Source organism: Echiichthys vipera (genome assembly GCF_963691815.1).
Source record: "Echiichthys vipera genome assembly, chromosome: 2".
NCBI lineage: Eukaryota > Metazoa > Chordata > Actinopteri > Perciformes > Trachinidae > Echiichthys > Echiichthys vipera.
In genome coordinates, this window is record NC_139827.1 from 22,008,358 (window position 1) to 22,029,436 (window position 21,079).

Consider the following 21,079-nt stretch of genomic DNA (forward strand, 5'->3'; position numbering starts at 1 on the left):
GTTTTAGACTATTTTAGTTTATTCAAGTTTTGCAATTCTTCATGTATTGCAATTTGATATTAGGATTTATTGTGATTTTGGTGTACTTTTTTAACACTAGACTAGAACATGGGAAAAAGTTACTTTGGAAAATCTCTAAATTGATACAGTAAACATATTTGATATTTCTACCCCATTAAATATTATTATTAGTTATAGATATGGATGCACAACAGGTTGTAGTGTCAGCTGTAGTACCATTACAATAGTCTTGCATTGCCCAGTCTCCATAGCACTTTTACATATAGACTACAACAACTCCATATAAAATTAAAGCAGTTTAATTGATTCAAGCAAAAAATCGATTTGGAAAATAAAGTTCATGAAGAATCACAATATTAAAGTGGATCGATTTTCTTTTTCTTCCACCCCAAATATGGCTGTGACACCCCCCCCCCCCCTGAAACCAGGAAAAGATAGTCCTTTCATTGCTGCCTTCCCCTCCTTTTCCGCAGCACATTTCTCTCCCACCCTCTTTCGCCTGTTCCTCAGCTGTGCCAAAGGATATCATCCATGAAAAATGTTTTGACCCTCCATAATTGCCGCTTCCTGCATGTTTCCCATCTCCTGTAAGGCAGAGTCAAAATTGATGTTGGTGAGGGATGTGCTCAGACACATGCATCCATGATATAACACACACCTAGCTACCCACACAGATTTGTACATTTATGCAGATGCATAAGGGACACATACATATAGAGATAGACACATCAGACGCAGTATCTGGCACTTCCTCATTATACTGTACTGTATATGTATGCTGGGAGTGGACAAGATAATATTAACACCTTTATAGTCTAGTGTCTTGGAACTGTGTCACTCTGAGGTTTAGATTTTAAATGAAAGATGGCATTCCTCTGTTTGATATATCTTCGTTGGTTTTCAAACCCATCTCATAAAATGTATTGATTGCAAATGAAGCCCTTTAAAAAAATGAAACATTAAAATAGATATCTCACAAAGTTTCTTCTTTTTATTAAAAGTCCCATATTGTAAAAGGTGAGATTTCCATGTCTTTTTTTTATCAAGCAGGTTTAGGTGCTATATAAACACAGCAAAAGTATCAAAGCTCTTAATCCTCAGAGAAATGCACAACCTGCATTCAAAAACTGTGCCTTTAAACGAGCCGTCAGGACTTCCATATTATACTATATATATGTAGAAAGTGAAGTTACAGTCATTTCAGTTGCACTCTTCTTCATTTGCACTCTTCATAGATGTAAAGAGTGCAAATCACCTTGTATGTGAATTCAATTAATTTTGCTCCCGGCTGGTAGTACTGTACCATAAAGGATTTCAAGAGACTTAAAGGGATATTTTGGGTATTTTGAAGTGGGGTTGTTTTTGAGGTACTTATACACAGTCAGTCTATTATCTTCAGTCAATAGCGTACCAGTTTGGAGAAGAAGGAAGGAGTACTGAACTGGAGATAAACAATGCGCTGCTGTGAACGCAGCAGCAGTTAAAACATATTTTGGCCACTTAAAAAGATGCACCCAAATCTATATTAGTGCAAGCAGATCAACTGTTGTGCGTATGCGTAGGAATATGGAAGTCTATCACTGAAATTATACAAACAGGCAGATGAAATACAGCCATGTCGCTGAATATGTGTACAGTATGTGTGCAATGCACTCAACAACAAGCACTCCTTCATACCAATTCACAGACATGTCCTTAAACACATACACATACACATACACATACACACACGCACATGCACACACACACACACACACACACACACACACACACACACACACACACACACACACATGTTCACATGTACAGACCCTCACATACTTCAACAGGCCAACCTAATACTTACAGACACTTTTATTTGGGATGAATGTCAGCGCTAATCCCACCTTAAGCTACAATGAATGACTTCCACACCCTTGCTCTACTTCCCTTCCCGGTTTCTGTCTATATCTGTCCGTCCTTCTGTCTGTCCATCCACCAACTCTCCTCTACTGTCCTTATTGCCTGCATCCACCCATTTCTATCTCTCTTTCCATCTGCCTTCCTCTCACCTCTCAGCTCCTTTTCTATTGATCTCTTGCTCACTCCATCCCTCCTTGCAAGTCTCTCATCTCTACCTAATACTCACCTTATCCTCTTTCCAGTCCCATAATAAACATCCTCTCCCTTCCTTTTCCTTTGTCTCTCCATCCACATCCACTGTCCACCTTCTATTCATCCATCTTGACTCTATTGTCTCTCCTTCCTCCCTACTTCCTCTGTTCTCCTCACCTCAGTTTATTTTTTGCGTTGTTTTCAATGTTATGGAAGAGAAACCCGTAATTCCATTGGCATCTCCTCACATAAACATGCACTTATCGACCCTCATTCTCCCACCCCCGTTGCCGTGCCCAAGTTCATTTTAGGTTACCATTGCTATTGCAAGCAGGCTGTTGGAATTAGATTTGGGTTATTCTGCCGTCAACCGTGACTGAGTCCTTTCCTCTGTAAAGCTATAACTGAACCCTGGCAGTTTTTAGTGGGAAGCCAAAGGGAAGATGACAGGTGTGCACCAGGGACCTGTTGAAGGTATACTTTGATATTTATAAATGTAGTATGGTGCTTTTCTTTGCCCAGGACATGGCGAGAGAAGGGTACATATACATCTTTCACTAGCTCTTAAAGAGTCTTGCCCATTGCTGTGTTACCAATGGTCATGGTGGGCTAATGAGATGGCTGTACACATTTGTGTGTTTAAAAAAGAAAATGGAAACAAGAATATTATGAAGATAATATGCCCTTTTTCAGCCTGTGATATGTGCCTTTAAGACAAAGGATCGTCATTTTCGCCATCATCATTGTCGTCGTCATTGTCATCAAAATATTGAATTTCCATCAATCAGCCAATGAATTAATTGACTAAATGCCTCACCACTAATATATGAAAAACACCAAGGAATCTTCAGGTTGAAGAATGGAAATTAATAGTAGAGGAGACATTGTACAGTTTGAGTATCTAACTGAGTAAAGAGCTCTAGACTATTAGGGATGACACCATCTTTTAGGTTGCCTCAGTCTGTAACCCGCCTATCTATCTCGAGGTTAATTGCTAATAGATATACTACTTTTAGCTAGACAGATTTTAAAAGGCTGAGTGTAGTGTGTGTGTGTGTGTGTGTGTGTGTGTGTGTGTGTGTGTGTGTGTGTGTGTGTGTGTGTGTGTGTGTGTGTGTGTGTGTGTGTGTGTGTGTGTGTGTGTGTGTGTGTGTTGTTTATACAGTTGAGATGTGCCCCGTCAGCCAATGTGAAATCATTAGTTATACTAATTGGTTCCTAGCTGTTGGGGTATAATCCCTCATTCCTTTCCTCTCCTTTTCTCATTCGTACATCTTAAATCTCTCTCTCTTTATGTCCCCCCTCCCAACGACTTCTGATGTGACATTTTCCCTCTGTCATCCTTTCATCTGACTCCCTCTCATTCTTCTTTTCCCTCTTTCTTTTTGCACTCATAGCTATTTTTCCACACACCTTTTTACTTCCACTCTCCTCTTTTCTTAAATGAAGAACATGAATAATGGGGATATAGATGTCTGCCAAGATTATCCGCTGGCCTTGGGGTGTGTGAGTGTGTATGTTAGAGAAAGGGGCAGCAAGAGAGCAGTGATTCCTTGAACGTGGAAGCTTGCAGAGTGAGTAAATAAATAAGCAGGCATAGCAGTCAATAGAAACCAAGATTGCATAATGATTCTCATTTGAAACTCATCTTGTATCAGTCTGAAGATAAGACGAGTGGACTGAAGGAATACAGGGAGAAATAAGGGTCAGGAGGGATGGAAGCTGGTGGGGGAGTAGAAATGGGGGGTGGGAGAGGTGATTGGGAATGAGAGGAAATGAGAAGGGTAGGTCTTTGACAAACAGGAAAATCACTTCTGTCTCTCAGGGTGTCCATATATATCTTCTTCTCCTCTGCCTTTCATTTAGTTGTGCATGTTTTTATTAGAAATACTCTGATTGGCAGTTGTCTCAATTGTATAAAGTAACTCTGGAACGGATGCTGTGTACCTGCCTCTGCTTCTCTCACATTTGTTCTCTTCCGATTGTTTCTCACGTTCCCATGACTGGATTAACGGAAAAGAGGGTTAATGAACTGTGGGCCCCCACTGACACTCCACTCTTCCTGCTCTCTGTGTATCTAACCATGCATTCACACCAAAAGCGATGGAGGCGATGAAAGCATCAAGCTGCCATTCAAAATGAATGTAAGTTACGCAATGTCGCTTCGGGCGACGCGTTCTGAGCGCTAAGAGCGATGCGATGCAGCGATGAATAATCTATCGCCTCATCGCGTGTGGTGCTTGAAGTTGAAAAATTTTAACTTTTAAAGCAACATCGTGTGAACCTGTGCTGTGACAGCCAATCAGCATTGAGATTGTGGTAAGCATCATCAGAGTTAAATATCCAGGGGCTCACCGGGCTCACCAAAGCCCCTATTGTTGCAGCCTCTGGCTGAAACCAGACTGTTCCTATGGATTTAATATATTGGATATAACTATGGACTGTGGATGGCAGTGACATGCCTTTAGTTATCTATTCTGCCGGAAATCCTGAAGAAGAAGACGAAGAAGAAAGCCGTCAGTGCAGAGTGAAGCTGAGGCAGCTTCAGAGGTTAAATCACTGAAGGCCTGATGAGCCACACACTTCAACTGACAGTTCATTCATGTTCTTTTAAAAGCATTCAGATCCCTGTTAGCACTAGCATTGCTTCCATTTAGCACAACAGCAGAGTAGGCTTAGCTGGGGGTTAGCTTTAGTAAGCTAGCCGCCTTGGCTGCTACATGCGATAGACGTGACTGAAGCAATGATCAAAAATGTGACAAATGCGAGCAAGCGGCGCGATACTCGCTTTCTGGGCGATTTAATCGCCTCCATCGCTTTTAGTATGAATGCACGGTAAGTTATGACTGCCTTCTGCCATTTTGGCCAGGTCTCTATTGTAAAAGAGAAAATGTATCTCAAGAGAATTCTCGGAAAAATAAAGGTAAAACTGGCTTTGTGTGCCTATCAAGTAAAGTGCACGAAGAAGACCACACATGCCAGCTTTATATTACACTCTGACATCAACCAGTGCTAATCTGCTGGAACCCTTCCTAACCCCAGGTTTGCAATGTGTCAAATAAATTAGAGGTAAAGTGATCAAACAAGAATGTATTAAGGAATGTGTACCTTACATTAAAAACAATATTAACTGAATATTTAAACTACTTTTTGACATAGGGTCCTTATGTATAAAGTTTAAGATCGGGTTACTAACTTAATGCCATTCAGTTGAGATTGTGATTTAATGGCACCTATTCCCAAACTAATTTATATTTAGTTTAATCTTTAGTGGTAATCTATTTAGTTAGATTGCCACAAACCAACTGACACACAGTTAATCAATAAAGGCATTATTTGTGTAGGAGTGGGAGCCTACTTTTATTATGGCTAAATATATTAGTATATCAGTTAGTGCGCATGCGCCGCGGTGGATGCAGCCTGTTCTAGTCGCTCCTGCTTACTTTTACTTTGTTTTCAACTTTTCTCCTTTTTACTTTATCTTACTTTTTTTTTTTTCTTTTAACATAGTTGTTTATTAGCCTCTCTCTTTAAACATGCTTGTGTGGAGAGTTTTTGTTGTGGCGTTTTTGGTTGAATCGCTGCTTTTACTCCGCCACACGACGGTTGCTCAGCAACTCCGCATTGTTTACTCCAGGGATCAGCTGATAGAGCTGAAGCCGGCCGGCTCGGCTACAGTGAAGGCGGACATCCCTGCTGAACTATGGAGGAAAACACACGTGGAGGCAGAGGGAAAGGATCGCTACGGCGGAGAAAAGGAGCGAAACACCGGAGACTTATGGAGAGGAAGACATTCAAGCCGTGTCTCCCATCTCTCATCATGGGCAACGTGAGATCACTGGGGAATAAGATGGACGAGCTAACAGCGCTAAACCGGAGTCGTCAGGAATACCGGGAGTGTAGCCTGATGATTTTCTCGGAGTCATGGCTACACGCGGATGTTCCTGACCACAATATTTCCACCGAGGGCTTCCACACTGTCCGGGCTGACAGGGACTGCACTACGAGCGGCAAGCGTAAAGGAGGGGGGCTTGCTGTTTACGTGAACAACAGGTGGTGCAATCCTGGTCACGTTACCATCAAAGACCGCATCTGCAGTCCGGATATTGAACTGTTATCTGTGGGCCTCCGTCCGTACTATTTACCCCGTGAATTCTCACATGCTATCGTTGTGGCTGTTTACATTCCCCCGTCCGCTAACCCAACGTCGGCATGTGACGTCATCCACTCCACAATAGCCAGACTACAGACCGCACACCCGACTGCTCTGATTATAATCTCGGGTGACTTCAACCATGTCTGCATTAAAAAGACACTGCCGAAATTCACCCAGTATGTGACCTGTACAACTGTTGTATGCTAATGTGAAGGACGCATACACCTCCACGTCCCTTCCCCCCCTGGGGAGATCAGATCACAACCTGGTGCTTCTCACCCCCTGCTATGTGCCTCTAGTGAAGAGGCTGCCTGTGACCACAAAGACAGTGAGGACATGGTCAGAGGACTGCTATGAGGCACTGCAGGGCTGTTTTGAGGTGACAGACTGGAATGCACTCTGTGAGCCACATGGAGAGGACATTGATGGGCTTACTGAATGCATCACAGACTACATCAATTTCTGTGTGGACGGCATTGTCCCAGCTCGGTCTGTGCGTTGTTACCCAAACAACAAGCCCTGGGTAACCAAAGACATCAAAGCCACTCTGAACCAGAAGAAGAGGGCCTTCAGAGGTGGCAACAGGGAGGAGCTTCGGGACGTTCAGAGGGAGCTTAACAACAAGATCAGAGAGGCTAAGGACAGCTACAGGAGGAAGCTGGAGATGAAACTCCAGCAAAACAACATGAGGGAGGTCTGGAGTGGCATGAAGACCATCACAGGCTTCAGACCAGCTAGCGGTGGATCTGATGGCAGTGTGGCTGGGGCTAATGAGTTGAATCTGTTCTTCAACAGGTTTGACACTGCAGCCCAGGCCCCTGCTGTCTCTCCTGCTGACTGTCTACAGCCATCACTGCTTCTGACCCCCCCCCCCCTCCTCCTGTTAGCACCTCATTCAACGCCATGAGACCCTCACACCCATCCCCCTCTCTTCACACCTCTCCTGGCTCCCCTGCTACCTGCCCTCCTCTCACTCTGGACTTCAAACCTCCCCCTGCTCAACCTGCACAGTTTACACCGCTTCAGGTACGGAGACAACTGAGCAAACTCCACGCCGGTAAGGCTGCAGGCCCTGATGGTGTCAGCCCACGGGTTCTCAGAGCCTGCGCCGAACAGCTATGTGGAGTTCTACACCGCGTCTTCGAGATGAGCCTGAGCCTCCAGAGGGTCCCTGTGATATGGAAGACGTCCTGCCTCGTTCCAGTGCCAAAGACGCCGCAGCCCAGCGGTCTCTCTGACTACCGACCGGTGGCACTGACGTCTCATATCATGAAGACCCTGGAGAGACTCGTCCTGGAGCAGCTCAGGCCTATGGTCAGGCCACACCTGGACCCCCTGCAGTTCGCCTATCAGCCCCGGATTGGAGTTGAGGATGCCATCATCTACCTGCTAAACCGTGCCTACACCCACCTGGACAAGCCGAGGAGCACTGTGAGGGTCACTTTCTTTGACTTCTCCAGCGCATTCAACACCATCAGGCCTGCTCTACTGGGTGACAAGATGACGGCGATGCTGGTGGATCCCCCCCTTGTTTCCTGGATTGTGGACTACCTCACTGGTCAACCACAGTACGTGCGCCTGCGTCACTGTGTGTCAGATACAGTGGTTAGCAGCACTGGCGCACCACAAGGGACTGTTCTCTCTCCTTTCCTCTTCACCCTTTACACCACGGACTTCAGCTACCAGACAGAGTCTTGCCATCTTCAGAAGTTTTCTGATGACTCTGCTGTAGTGGGATGTATCAGTAAGGGTGAGGAGGCTGAATACAGGGCTGTGGTTGACAACTTTGTCACATGGTGTGAGCTGAACCACCTGCAGCTCAACACAGCAAAAACCAAAGAGCTGGTGGTGGATCTGAGGAGGACAAAGACACCAGTGACCCCAGTTTCCATCCGGGGGCATAACGTGGACATTGTAGAACACTACAAATATCTGGGGGTGTTCATTGACAATAAACTGGACTGGACTAAGAACACTGAAGTCCTTTACAAGAAGGGACAGAGCCGCCTCTATTTTCTGAGGAGGCTCCGCTCCTTCAACATCTGTCGGACCATGCTGAGGATGTTTTATGAGTCTGTGGTGGCTAGTGCTTTTATGTTTGCTGTAGTGTGCTGGGGCAGCAGACTGAAGGTTGCAGATGCCAACAGACTCAATAAACTGATCAGAAAGGCCAGTTACATTGTGGGGGTGGAGCTGGACACCTTGGCTGCAGTGTCAGACAGGAGGATGCTGTCGAAGGTGCAGGCGATACTGCTGGATGGCTCTCACCCTCTCCACAACACTCTGGCTGAACAGAGGAGCACCTTCAGCCAGAGACTGATTGCTCCTAAATGCACCACTGAGCGCCACAGGAGGTCATTCTTACCTGTGGCCATTAAACTGTACAACTCATCTCTTTAATTATTGGACTCTTGACTACTTAAAAACAAAACAAAACAAAATATAAATATCTGTTCTCATTTCATTTCATTTGCCATAACAACCAAATTGTACAGTGTATATATCTCAGATTGTATTTTCACACCCACTTCAGATTGTTTACTTGATTGTTTATTATTTATTTGTACTGTATTTTATTGGCTATTTATTAGCTACTTAGATTTATTTTAATTGTATTTTATTTGAGTCTTTACTTTATTTTATTTCTACTTTATTCATCTTTATGGCTTGTTTCTACTGTGCACGGAGCATTCGAACAAAAGAATTTCCCCCCGGGGATCAATAAAGTATTCTGATTCTGAATTATGAATTAACACGACTCGTTAAAATTTAAGATTTATTTTACCTCAAAGTAAGGGCACCACACCAAAATAAGACAGAATATTTATTAAACTTTGGTGAAGGTTTAATACCTGTTAGTTATTTAACGTAATTGATGGTTTAAATTTTATCAGTCTCGTCTTGAACGCGTTAATTCGTACCACAGCCTTTATCAGTGACCAACACTTTCTGCACAGAACGGAAGACTCTCACAATGACGTAAAGTTATAAACATTTATTTGACTACCTAACAAGGAGAATACAGGATAGTGCAACACTGAATAGACAAGTGGAAAAAGGTTAAATGTGGATATAAAAAAACTTGAGACTAGAGTGATTCAGACCTACGAGCTTGTTTATAATATCACTGGCGGATAAAAAAAAAACTTGCTCTAATTAGCCGGCCAACAGAACTCGGAATTCAGAATTTAACTGTCACCAACGTTTAACCAAGAGTTGCATTAAAAGGCCAACCTTACTTAGCCGTTGATATTACAGTCGCCCTGGCGTCTTTCAGTACCGATGCAGGTTCCGTTGGTCCGCGTCCCGGTGTTTGGCGGACCTCGGCTCGGTTTGTAGACTGGGTCAGCTGCGCGCTTGGATCGGCGGGTCTCGTCTGGTCCCGTCGGGCTCTTCAGGTGGCCTGCCTCTGGAGGTGGTTTGTGGGTTGACAAAAGGGTTCTGATCGGTTCTGTGAGGCTGGAGTCGCGAGTTCGATGCAATTTGCCGGCCGGACAAAAAGGCAAAGACAGCACGAGGGGTTTAACTATACTTATAAAAGATTTTTAAAAAACGTGTCGTAGAAAACTTTAAAAGGTCACGCAATAAAAATAGATTGACAAACGAAAATACTTTAGTAAGAAACAAAATATAAAGTATGTTTCTTGCTAACTTTGGGTTAACAAAGGAACGAACAGCAGGAGGGGTGGTCAGAGGTGCGAAAAGGTAGAGATGCAGGAGAGGAGGTGCAGAGAGCGAGGGGTGTGAAGAGAGAGAGGTCAAGAGAGAGGGCGAAGACAGGAGTCTCTTCCTTTTCTACTCAGAAAAGGAGGAGACTCGGTTTAACCCATCCCTTTGGCTCTGAGCGAATCAACTGCTTTTACGTCTTTGGTTGATTTTTCATTATTAAGCTTTCTGATATCCAATCTAACCAAAATCTTTAGGCAGACAGTTTTAACAGATACAGATACTACACATCACATTCTCCTAGATATAGTGATGGGCCTATTATTAAAACACAAAATATTTCAGGAATTAGACACAACAAGACCTTGTACCACGAGACTTTGCACTTCTGAAACCACATAAACATAACCACAACAAGATACAAATAATGCATATACTTTTACACACTTGCAAGAATGTCTTTGAACAGCCAGTTGCAGTTCTGTTGTGTAGATTTTATTACTGAAAGTCCCTCTGTCTCCCAACAGAGACTGTCCTCCGGTTCGATTTGCGGTCAAATTTTAGGTTGATTTAGGTTTAAAGGGGTCCTTCTTTTGGAGTTCTGGGTTTTTTATTACCCTAGGAGGGTTTGAGGTTGTAAACCACACCTTATCTCCTATCGAAACAAGTATACAAATGTCTTATCTACGGCTCCCTTACTGTGACGCTGAGCAGAAAACCAGACACAAAGAATTCCTTAAACAGCACTTCCTCTGGAGGTCCTACATTTGTGTATTGCAGGTGTTGCTATCTTACAATAATTTAAAGTAGACTCAACTGAGCACATGAAATGTTTAATCCAAGGGTCTCCATCAACAAGAAAACCTCTTTGCAAGTCATTTTCAAATTTTTGCACCAAGTCTGTGAAAGCTGCACTCATACATTAAATTCCAAACACTTCAAAAAATGACCAGAGATAACTTTACTTATCTTTGCAGGTAAACTGAAAGGTTCTTATACTTGTTTTATATTTGTACTAATTAGCTGCTTGATTTTGTGTTGAGGATGATGTCTTCTTATCACCTTTTTCCTAAATGTGGCAACTTGTTTCTAGGAAATTATCCCAAAAAAACGAAGTCGCTTTCCAACTGTGTTGAGTGATTTTTTTGACTTGTTAGGAGGAAAATGTTGTAATGAATATGATATTGCAGCAAATTAGCTGGTGTAAAAGTTGGTTTTGTTTGCAGTGTGTATTTTTCCTTGCATCTTTCTGTCCCTTGTGTATGTCTTTTCCCATCTCTTTGTCTTCCCACTGAATCCCCTGCTTTTCTATTCACCTATCTTACCCTCTGCCTCGTTCACTCCCACTCTGCCTCTTCATCAAAAGAGACCTTTTCTAAATAGAAATTCCCTCTGTTTCTCTGTAAATCTTTCTTGATGACAACCTCAGTCGACCACAGAGAATATAGTCATCCTCTATGACAATGTGTTCTCTCTTTTTCAATATCCAAAACCCTGCCTTTCCTCTTTCCCCCTTCTATTTTTCTGTGTATTTTTAGGCACCAAGACAATCCATGTGAGCTCAGTACCCTACAGCAGTATTCTGTGTATTAATTTTAAATACATATAACGTATACATCAGATCTTGATGAACAAATTATTCAAGTGGACAATCTTTACTGATGTACATAGTATAATCTTTTAAGAGCAAAATTATGTAACAATGGTCAGTGGAAACCAAAATCATCAGCCTGGATTCAAAATGACACCGGAAATCTGATGAAAAATTAAAATCACAGGCTGATCCAACTTGTGTGAATTTTTATTATGGCAATTCCTAATGTGACTCAGTAGTGTATGGCCCCTATGTGCCTGTATGCATTCTCGACAACGTCTGGGCTCGTGATGAGTCAGCAGATGGTGTCCTGGGCGATCCCCTCCCAGACCTGGATCAGGGCATTAGTGAGCTCCTGGACAGTCTGTGGTGGTACTTGGCGGCATCGGATGCACTAATACATATCACCCCATAGGTGCTGAATTAAATTTAGGTCATGGGAACAAGAGGGCCAGTCAATGGCATCAATGCCTTCACAGACAGGCCATTAAGGCTTGGCATTGTCATGCACCAGTAAGGAACCGAGGGCCCACTGCACTAGCGTCAGGTGTGCCAGTAGCTTTGAGGATTTCATCCAGCTACATAACAGCTATCGGGGTACCGTTGGCTATGACATGGAGGTCCGTGCGACCCGCCAATGTTTTGCCTCCCCAGACCATCAGTGAACAACCACCAAAGCAGTCATGTTAGATGATTCTACAGGCAGCATAACGTTCACCACAGCGTCTCCAGACCCTTTCACACCTGTTACGTGTGCTCAGTGTTTACTTGCTCTCATCTGTGAAGAGGACGGGCGCCAATGGCGTACCTGCCAGTTCTGCAGGCCCCAAAGAAACAGGAACACCATTAGCCTGCTGTAGTTCTTTTTGTAGGGCTCTGGCAGTGCTCCTTCTGTTCCTCCTTGCAAAGAGGAGCAGATCCTGGCCCTGCTGCTTAGTTGATGCTCTTCTATGGCCTTGTCCAGCTCTCCTTGTGTAAAGGCCGGTCTTCTGATATCTCCATGCTCTTAAGACTGTGCTGTGCAACCTGATTGGGCTGCAGGTACACCCTCATGCTACCAGTAGTGACACGGACACTAGCAGAACACAAAACTAGAGAAGAGTTAGTCAGCAAGTATTAGGAGAGAGCAGGTGTCTCTGGCCACCACATGTAAAACCATTCCCTTTTTGGGGGTTGTCTTGCCTAAACCTCTCCATTGCAATTGCTGCCACTGTCTTTTGCTTTTAAGCAGGTCAAATTGATTCACAATCACTTGTGCTTCCTAAATGGACGTATTCATTATCGTAAAGTTCAATTGGCTTGGTGTTATACTGTAATGATTAATTGTTCCCTTAATTACATTACTGTTTTCCTTGCATTGCTTTCATTCCTGTGTTTGTTCTTTATTTAGTTCCTGATTCTAAATCATTAATCTTTTATGTCCACAGATCTTTCTAGATGCCAACACCATAAGGCTGGGCAACATTCCCCTCGGCAGTGCTGTGGATCCCCTGGAGGGGGCACCAGCAGGTACCACCTACACCAAACAGACTGTGTACGAGCTATGTGCCTGTGCCAACGGCAAGCTTTACCTGTCCCCAGCTGAGAAAGGCTCTACCTGTCAAACCACCAGTAACTTTTGTCTCTGGAGCTGAAAATTGGAGGTGGACGGACACCCAAGACATATGGACTATTAAATTGAAGCTAATGCTAGCCAACTGACTTAATCAATGTGGATAATGGCTTGGAAGGAAGCTAATGCCAGCTAACAGATCGAATCAACATGGATTGTTGCATGGTGAGAAGCTTCTGCCAGCTCACCGACCGAATTAATATGGATTGGTCAGTTGCTAATGCTAGTCAAGAGGATGGATGACTTGGCGAGAAGCAAAAGCAAAGTTTAGCTGTGGGAATGATGCTACGAAGCTACTTGTGGACATGGATGGACAGTGTCATTTTAGGGTTCGCGTTGACTCTCTTTGCCATTGTCGAATTGCTGCCATGACGGTTTCTGAAAGTCACAAGGATTGCGTTTGGGGGGTTTCCTGAGTACAGCAAACTCTCTTACAATAAAAGTGAGTTGTGTGTTCACTGTATGACCAAAATGTCCTGGAAAACATGCTTCTGCTTTTGTTAGGATAACCAGATATGGTGATGGACTGCAAACGCGCCAGCAGGGACATGGACAAGGACTCACTTGGCTAACAGACATCAGTGTGGACTTTGGTAACAAATAAATCAGACGGTTTAGTCTAGTGGGAAGCTAAGGCTAGCTAACGGACCAATCTATACCAGAAAGGCCTTCCCCCTCCACCCCCTCTAGTCTTTCAACCCAATTGTCAACGTGTAACCCTTCTGCATTAATCTGCACCTGATATGTTCTCCCACCCCACTTTTCATAGGATAACTAATGCAAATAAATGGGCTTCAACTTCAACTGCATTCACCAGACCCAACCCCCCATATATTTTCAGATTTTCTTCGTCTACAAATTTATTTTAGTTCTTTTGCCTTTGCATCAAATCTTGTTATTGCTTTGAATCCTGTTGTTTTTCCCTTCAACGTCCTTTTAATCCTTTATTTTTCCATATTTTGCTGCTGCTCTACTTCATCTGTCCTTCATGATCTAGTTATTTTGATTTGTCTATGCACCTTGCACTGGGCTGGTCAAAATTAGGAAATTCTGCCTATCCACTCTCTTCCACTGGACTGATTAATAATGTTTCTACTAACCATACTAGATGCAGGGTTTCTCCCCCTCAGTCTGTTCCAACAGACTCTCTGGAGTTATTCTATCTGGACATACGATACTTTCTCATCAGAGAGAAAAAGTAAATGGAATAACACAAAGAGGAAAGTGAGTAATGTCTATTGTTAAATTAAGGCTCATGTAGGTGTTATAGCAGACCAACCATTTTATGGTATGGGGCCAAACCTCCATTCAGGCAGAGCCAGCAGTCAGGAGACAGACAGACCAATTTTGGTCTTGTTATGGAGCATTATACATCTTTATTCTGTGTTCTTTTTTTCACTCTTTTTACATGACCTTTCTGCTCTACTTGCCAAGTCCTTTTTTCTGTGTCATTGAGAAACGTTTCTGCTCTTTGCGCTCCTTGTGTTCCTTCTTTAGCTCCTCTTTACTGCAGCATTTTTCCCTTTTATTACTCCTCTTTTTTCACTCTATTTCTCTTCGCTGTAACCATGAATACTGTCTTATCTTTTGATGATGTCTTCCATCTCTTACTCATCACTCACCAAATGGCATGTCTTATTTGTTATTTCTTCACTCTTTAATCTCCTTTGGCCATCCCAAACTCAAATATCAGGAATAATGTCCCTTCACTCTAACACTATTCCCCTTTTTTAAAAGCTCCTCAGACTAAGTAAGAACAGTCAAGAAGGTCAAAAATATTATTTTTGGGGGATTATTTTTGATATATTCAATCAGTCTCAGATGGGGGGATCAGTGCGAATGGCCTTGAGCTGGATAACCTACTGCCCAACCTCTGTGATGGCTAGAAATCAGCAGATTTGTTTTACAGAAATCCACCTGGAAGAAATTGTGGATGGAGTTGGTTGTATGTGTATGAACTTAAATGGATTAAGACCCTGAGGCGTACTTTCTTTCTTTCTTTCTTTTTTAAACAAAGTGATACACAGGTGCCTTTGCTGCTGTTGGTAAAAGCACATCACAGTCTGAACGTACACACTACCCTCAGTGGACCATCTGCAAGTGTCTCTGGAAAAAATATATATTTATCAGTCTACCAGTCTATCTATTTAGTTTTCAGCCCCCCACCCACCCTTCTCTCCTGGGTTTGTAGAACTCACAGTGTATCTAGCTGGAAAGAGAACAATTCAATCCTTGTTTAAAGTTTGATTTTATGATGTGCTCCCTATTGGTTTCATTCTTGATGATAAAAAAGCACAATTATGCCATGTACATAATACCAATAAAATACAAAATAAAATAATATTGTTTTTAAAGAGAATCTCTGGAGCTTCTAGTGTTGTGAAATTTTTAATTATCACTTTTATGTTTCTGTGTTCCCAAGAGAAAGGAAAATGATTCCCTCATACTTACAACTTAAATAACTTTGTATTTTACTGACAATTCCATATGATTTACATATTCCACATTATTTCATATGATTTCATTTCATTTTTAATATTTTGTTGGCTTTAGAGGTTTCTTGACAATTATAATTTACAGACAAAACAATCTAAGTATCTAATATAATCATCTTTTACTATAACATCTATTATTGTATTTACAAATCTATGTGTGTGTAGGGAGGCAGTTGCCCAACTGTCCCCACAGTTGTTGATGAAAGCACTTACTAGGAAATATGCTACAGTCTTTGTCTTTTTTCTGAAAGGAATGTTGACATTGACTTATAGCAATCACCCTGTCCTACCAAGCAGCTCAGAGGAGTTTATTTGTTCATACCAAATCATATCCATCATCTTTATCCCCTTGTCCCTAACAGGGTCGGGAGAGGTTGCTGGAGCCGATCCCAGCTGACATTGGGCGTGAGGCAAGGTACACCCTGGACAGGACGCCAGTCTATCGCAGGGCACATAGAGACAGACAGAGACAGAAAAACCATTCACACTCACATTCACACCTACGAGCAATTTAGAGTAATCAATCAACTTAACATGTGCACGTATCCAGGGTGGATACTGGGCACTCAAGACACGGGACTGTGACATCAGATACCAGAATGCAGTTATGTTATGCTTGGGAAAATATTGTTTTTGTGTTTATCTTAATAATTGTGTTTATCTTAATAAAGAGAACATGTTATGTCTTTTGCGTCAAGGCAGTGCTAACTTTTTTAGTATTTAAGACCACAACCTTTCCCCAATCTAAACCAAATTTATTTATAATGGTCGATTTATAAATATTAAATTTCAAAGGCATATCAAATTTAATTTGCTATGTACTGTATACTGTATTGCAGTGGTACTGGTGGTAGTGTTGTGATTTAGTGTCATTTTCTTGAGAGATTTCTTATACATGGAAGGCAGTTGATTTTTTGCATTGTTGTACAAAAAATCCATAATAATCTTTCATCATATTGTGGTCTGAGGGAAAATTATATTTTTGCACCTCCACTTTGCTCTGTTTTCAGGCTTTGGAAAATCTATATGTCAGTATTCATGGATGGCAGGCTCATAACTAACCCCAGCTGTGCTGCGTCTCCTATATTCCAGCAATGTCTGACAGCCATATACATATCAACATTAAAATCAACATTGTGTGACGAGAGGGGCTCAGAGAGGGCAGAGGGAGAGCTGAAGGAAGAGATCTCACGCTACTTCAAATTCTGGCTTTGGTTTGTCTTTTACCTACTGCAGTTTTAATTGCTTAAACCTTACCATAAAAAACCTTGTACAACAAAATGCAGCAAAACCATGAAATACATTTTCAGTGAACATTTTACTCAGTATCAATATTTTGCAGCTTGAAGCGGTTGAAGATGGATGGATGGAGGGATTTTTGGGTGACAGGGTTGACTGATACAATGGCAGCTCATGACAGTTCCTTAAGTTTCATTTGACAAATTTTCAGTCACCATCCGACACTCAATTCTACAATTTACCCCTGCCACTTATGACTGGAGCAAAGGAGAATAAAGAACAAAGTCTTTGTTGGGAGGAGGTCGGGGTGAATGGACAGGTCAAACAAACTTTTTTGGACTTTCACCCAGGGGTCCATTTCACAAAGCAGGTTTAGTGAAAACTCTGAGTCTGTTAACCCTGAAATGAGGGAAACTCTGAGTTTTCCGTTTCACAAAGGGAGGTAACTCAAACCAGAGAGAGAGGGGTAACTCTAGCCTGTTTCACAAAGAGAGGTAACTTAAACTCTCGGTCAGTTACCATGGTAACATGCTCTTTGAACCTAACCTGGTCGGGACCAGGTTTTTCTCAGCAAACCATGAGTTTCTCTCTGTCTCCACCCTCTTTCAGCCACACATCATTCAGTCAGCAGGCGAGTTTTGGCGTAGTATAGTTCCGTCTGTTTTTTCAGAAAATCATTGCAAAAATCAGTCATTATAAGCTATATTTGGTGGTGACTATTTCCACTACCATGGCGTGTCCTTTTGATAATGATCCCGTGGATGAAGGTGCAGCAATACTGCGTAGAGAATTAAATATTCGTGGGGAGATGATTATCAGACCGCGCATAGACGTCCTTAAATTTCCAGCGGTACCGTAGTTGTTGTGCCGTATTTATCACCCCTGCCGTGAAATGCACCCCCTTTCATTATAGGTGATATTCTGGATCAGAAGGCTGTTGTTTCCACCTATAGGAGTAGTTTATATATATGTATATATATATATATATACTGGTAACCCACAACGGCCAGAACACTGGTTACTTTAAACTCTTTAAACTCTTTAAACTATTTTAAAAAGTTTAAAGTCACAAACTTGGATAATAGCGAACACAAAACAACACCTTTTTGTATGTTCTGTGGAAATAAACTGCAGCCATAATTAAAAAAATAATTCAATGGATCTTTTAAGCAAGTTGAATGTATTTGACTTAACGTTTCCTAAATATAATCCTAGCTTTTCTTGCAATTCATAGGTTCAAAAGTGTGTGCTTTTAATTTGGTTACCTGTGTATAAACTACTCCTATAGGTGGAAACAACAGCCTTCTGATCCAGAATATCACATATAATGCGAGGGGTGCATTTCACAGCAGGGGTGCTGAATACGGCACAACACCTATCACAGTCCCTCATTTACATGCACAACCTCATCCGTCCTAACTTTCCAACATTAACAACCAAAGTCATGCTCTCACATCCCAGCAGATATTGTGTGTTGCGCTGCGTTTTTTGCAAATGGGAGTTTTTTATACAACATATAAAACAGCCACCTACGGTAATATTTACTTTATAATGTAAAACATGCTCAAAATGTGCCGATGTTTTACCTGTTTGAGCAATGTTTTTATGTTTCATCTTAAGCTGCTGCCAAGTGCGCTTCTCCCCCGTGGGACTGCACCTAAATGAAATAAATTAATAGTCTACCACTCGAGCAGTTCCCCCTGTGATATTATTGTGATTGCAAAGGACTACATTTAAACTTACGCACTGACCCGAGCAGCAATGTTCTCCCACGCGTCTCCCTCTCTTTTGCTGCTGCAGCGGTGTTACATTTTCGCCGAAAAACCTGCTCAAACTCGACGTATGAGCACATTTATGTTTCCAATTCCAGTGGTAGCGTAGCCCTCCTCTTCTCCGTTGCCATGGCGACACGTTGAATCAGGGCTCCATTGATGCTGTCTTTTTATACTTGTGGTGCACGCGCTTAACTCCAGGTCAAACTACTCCGAGTTGATCAAACTAACTCAAATCAGCTGATCTAGAACTGAAAACTCAGAGTTTCCTATCTCAGAGTAGATCAACTCAGAGTTCAGGGTTAGACTCAGAGTTTGTTGAACCTGCTTTGTGAAACGGACCCCAGGAGACTTCTTTTTGTGTCCTGTGTGAAACCAAAAGTCAACATTGGTACTTCATTTACATATCTAACCTCTGTTACATTTACTTACATAACCCAAACCATGATCCTTTGCTAAACCTAACAGAGTAGTTAAAATTCATGTTAGCCACCATGACTGTTTCACAACGTGCGCCTGCTGGCTCTCTCTACTAGTTATGTGATTTTGGGAGTCAATGGCAAATCACTATAAACAACAATCTGCCCCTAAAGACCTAGAATGCATGCACTGATTGCCATGAACTATCGTACCAAATCTCCCAACAACTAAAAAATGTAAAAGATCGATCATGTACGTTGGTGAGTGAACAAAGATGAGTATACATAAAGATTTTAATAAAAGTAGTCCAAACAAGTGTTTACAGTACATGAGGAGTTTATACAAGGGTTATGGGTTCCTTATCCAGTAATATCACTCTTTTGAATAAGATATTCTAAATAATTTGTTATTTTTCGGCTGCAGTAGTCTTGACCTGATGAACAGTAATGATTCACCACAGCACACAACCTCCTACCTTCTCTCTCATTGTTTCTGTTTTCTCGTAGCTTTGGATGTTAATCCGAACTCCTCACACATGGCTTTTTTTTCTTGTTCCCTCATTCCTTTTTAACTTTTATTGCCACTGTCTTTTTATATTCTTTAATCCACTAGTGACATTATTACATTTGTGCATTTAACATTACAGTAATTAAATTTTCTTTTAGGGGAGGAGGTTAAGATAAGTATGAATTTGTCTCTCTTAATCACTTTGTTTATTGTAATTTGACATGTTTCTCCTCCTTTATTTCATTTGCACCCTTCTCATTCTTTTCTAAATTGAATACCTCTGTTTTTATTTCTGTCTTGACCCTCCATGTTTTTTCTTCCCTGTGACCAATGGTTTATATGGTAGTTGTTAAATGATGTGTTGAAGTATTGCAATGTCAGGAATCAAATATGAAATGGAAAATATTTTAGAAATAGACACACAGACACACACAGGGATAAAGTGAAATACACAGAGTGTGCTTTCCTATGGGTATGCTGTGCAAAGCACTCTGTGGCCAGCACTTTATTTTATTGTCATTTCAAATATAGCCATTGACCCATAAGGCTGTTGACAGTAATGGGATAACCGCATAAAAGTGAGCGCTAGCTGTAGTTCCGCCCTTTTACTATAACATCCTTGTTGAACTTTACATCATTTTATTTTTTGTAGTGTTCAGACTTTTTTTTCCTGGTTCCTACACTTTGCCAGATCTGTTCGCCAATTCCAAGTGGAGGCATTGAAAGGTTTTGACATTTTTTACTACACTGCAGCTGCACTGTGACAAATTAATTTGAAATGTAGATAGATATACAGGGCGCTTATATTTTCCTTATTTTCTGTCATGCTTATAATGCTACGATGTCGGGCGTTCATTTTAACCTCGGCCATAACATAAAAAGATGAGGTAAATGTCCGTTAAAGTATTCCCTGTGAGCAAAAAAGATTTCAGATTGTCCTTAATGTTCCGTTTCTAACTGTTTTTTCTACTGTCAGCTCCGGTTGATGTGAACCTGTTCTGGGTTTCTATATATGGTTTGACCACTCCAGGCAGAGCATGTTGGCTATGCCCACCTCCTCTTATTGCTCAGAGCAGGACAGAACTTCCAGTCTTTTTAACAACTCAACAGCCACTAATATGTTAGAAATCTAGTTCCTCAATATGTTGCCAAGTTCGGGTTGTGAGGGAAAATTAATTTTGCTTTTCCTAAAGAAGAAAGTGGGCCAACAACAGAGTATGTATTGTTTCAAGCAACCTCAAGGACTCTTTCATCATAGCCCAATATGCAGTTGGATTTCTGGCAAAGTTAATGTTAAAAGACAGGACGGTTCATCTATAAAGGGCTGTGTTCATGACTCAGAAGCTGTAAGTAACATTATATCACTGAAATGTTTATCTTGTATTTATAGTCAGGATTGTAAATCTATAGAGTGCTTTACACACAAGCTTGCAATACATCAGTGCACCCAGCAGCCAGATATATGGACTTATTACAACCATTGGATTACATTGCTGCTGTGTC

General features: G+C 41.8%; 1 protein-coding gene across 1 annotated transcript in view; it reads left to right on the plus strand.

Moving 5' to 3' along the window:
• Positions 1-13,165, plus strand: part of LOC310961613 (zeta-sarcoglycan-like) — a gene marked incomplete at both ends in the record, with an annotated part of 392,549 nt that extends 379,384 nt beyond the window's left edge. Inside the window, one exon of the mRNA XM_083933745.1 lies at positions 12,959-13,165. Coding sequence (XP_083789871.1) covers positions 12,959-13,165 — 207 coding nt within the window. The remainder of the gene's footprint in view (positions 1-12,958) is intronic.
• Between the last annotated feature and the right edge of the window lie 7,914 nt (positions 13,166-21,079).